General features: G+C 45.9%; 1 protein-coding gene across 1 annotated transcript in view; it reads right to left on the minus strand.

Moving 5' to 3' along the window:
* The window catches only part of LOC115124890 (glutamate receptor ionotropic, NMDA 3B-like), a 180960-nt gene extending 179099 nt beyond the window's left edge, over window positions 1–1861 (minus strand). The window contains 2 exon segments of the mRNA XM_065024483.1: window positions 1120–1320; window positions 1538–1861. Coding sequence (XP_064880555.1) covers window positions 1120–1320; window positions 1538–1861 — 525 coding nt within the window.
* Between the last annotated feature and the right edge of the window lie 564 nt (window positions 1862–2425).

Raw genomic sequence — 2425 nt, forward strand, 5'->3', positions numbered from 1 at the left:
TAGATCCTACCTTAACTCTGAGAGGTTCTATATCCTACCTTAACTCTGAGTGGTTCCATATCCTACCTTAACTCTGAGTGGTTGTAGACCCTACCTTAACTCTGAGCGGTTCTATATACTACCTTAACTCTGAGCGGTTCTAGATCCTACCTTAACTCTGAGCGGTTCTAGATCCTACCTTAACTCTGAGTGGTTATATATCCTACCTTAACTCTGAGTGGTTATATATCCTACCTTAACTCTGAGCAGTTCTAGATCCTACCTTAACTCTGAGCGGTTCCATATCCTACTTTAACTCTGAGCGGTTCTATATCCTACCTTAACTCTGATTGGTTCTATATCCTACCTTAACTCCGAGTGGTTCTATATCCTAACTTAACACTGAGTGGTTCCATATCCTACCTTAACTCTGAGTGGTTGTAGACCGTACCTTAACTCTGAGTGGTTCCATATCCTACCTTAACTCTGAGTGGTTCTATATCCTACCTTAACTCTGAGTGGTTCTATATCCTACCTTAACTCTGAGCGGTTCTAGATCCTACCTTAACTCTGAGCGGTTCTATATACTACCTTAACTCTGAGCGGTTCTAGATCCTACCTTAACTCTGAGCGGTTCTAGATCCTACCTTAACTCTGAGTGGTTATATATCCTACCTTAACTCTGAGTGGTTCTATATCCTACCTTAACTCTGAGCAGTTCTAGATCCTACCTTAACTCTGAGCGGTTCCATATCCTACTTTAACTCTGAGCGGTTCTATATCCTACCTTAACTCTGATTGGTTCTATATCCTACCTTAACTCCGAGTGGTTCTATATCCTAACTTAACACTGAGTGGTTCCATATCCTACCTTAACTCTGAGTGGGTCTAGGTTCTACATTGGCTCTGAGTGGTTCTAAGTCTTACCTTAGCTCTGAGTGGTTCTAGGTCTTACCTCTGAGTGGATCTAGGTCCTACGTTACCTCTGAGTGGTTCTAGGTCATACCTGAACTCTGAGTGGTTCTAGGTCTTACCTCTGAGTGGTTCTAGGTCCTACATTAGCTCTGAGTGGTTTAGGTCCTACCTTAGCTCTGAGTGGATCTAGGTCCTACCTTAACTCTGAGTGGTTCTAGGTCCTACCTTAACTCTGAGTGGTTCTAGGTCCTCCAGTAGTGATATAAAAGGTATTTCCAGGAAGGAGGACAGGAAGTCGATGTGGATGAGCTCCTCTGGTGAACGAGGGAAGGCCAGGACACCTGTCACCCCTTGCACAACCAGCTCCTGACACACACACCTGGACAGGGAGACAGGGTCGCCACCAGACGGGGCCCGAGACACCACCTCCAGACAGGGAAGGAAGAGAGTGTCTGACATTACACCCTATTCCCTACAAGCACCCTATCCCATACAACTGTAGGGAATAGGGTGTCATTTCAGATACAATCTAACTAACTGAATGGCTAGTTGCCAATTGAATTAATTAATTATGGATGATACCATTGCAGAGATATTACCTCTTTTATGAATGAACTAATGAATGAATGAATGAACCTGTTACCTCCAGGGTGAGGTTGTAGGGCAGAAGAGGCGGGTTGCCTTCTCCAGCCCGGTGCTTCAGGCTGGTCAAGGCTCTGTTCAGAGCGTTCTGTACCCTGGCTGGTTGTCCGGTGGGAAGCAGAGCACCGAGACGAACCGCGTGTCCGATCCGAGCCAGGATGTGACATGGCTGGGGGTGGGAGAGGCACGGGTCCAGATGCAAGACGAAGCCATGGAGGAAGACCAACAGTGGGAGAAATCTTCCGGTGAAAAAAGGAGATGGGCGAATTCTCCTGGGTATAAAGAAGTTGCACATCCATCGACCAAGTAGATACAAATACTCCATTGGGTTGCGTCGAGAGAAAAGAGAGGAGAGAAGAGGAGAGGAGAGAAGAGGAGAGTAGAGAATAGAAAAGAAGAGAAGAGGAGAGAAGACGAGAGAAGACGAGAAAGCATCGCTCGTTTTCTTTTCCTCACTCGTGGCTTGTCTTGGAGTTGTTTTGTTTTTAATACTGAAGTCCACCTTATGCTGTTGATTTCCCTCTTTAAGTTGAAACAAAGAAAGAAAAGACACGCTGTAAATATTATATAATAAAGGAAGACATGACAAACGTCCACACGTCAGAAAAACTGCATTTTCTCTCTCTTTCCCCGTCTTTTTTCCCGTTATCCCCTCCTTCCTTGGACTTGTTATTTGTATTGGTATTGCAATCCGGTTGCTGCCTCTCTGTCTTTTTCTAAGTTAGGCTACTCATAAATAAATAATAAGCAAGGCAGAGGAACGCTTGATATCGACGGAGGACGAGAGGGGAGCGCGTGCAACTGAGAACAGTCGCCTCGCTCTGTCAGTCTGTGACAGGCGCCGGTTGAAGACAGACCAGCCGCCTGCGCGCACGCGCTTGACTGTTCG

The sequence above is a fragment of the Oncorhynchus nerka genome, linkage group LG2 (genome assembly GCF_034236695.1).
Source record: "Oncorhynchus nerka isolate Pitt River linkage group LG2, Oner_Uvic_2.0, whole genome shotgun sequence".
Classification (NCBI taxonomy): domain Eukaryota; kingdom Metazoa; phylum Chordata; class Actinopteri; order Salmoniformes; family Salmonidae; genus Oncorhynchus; species Oncorhynchus nerka.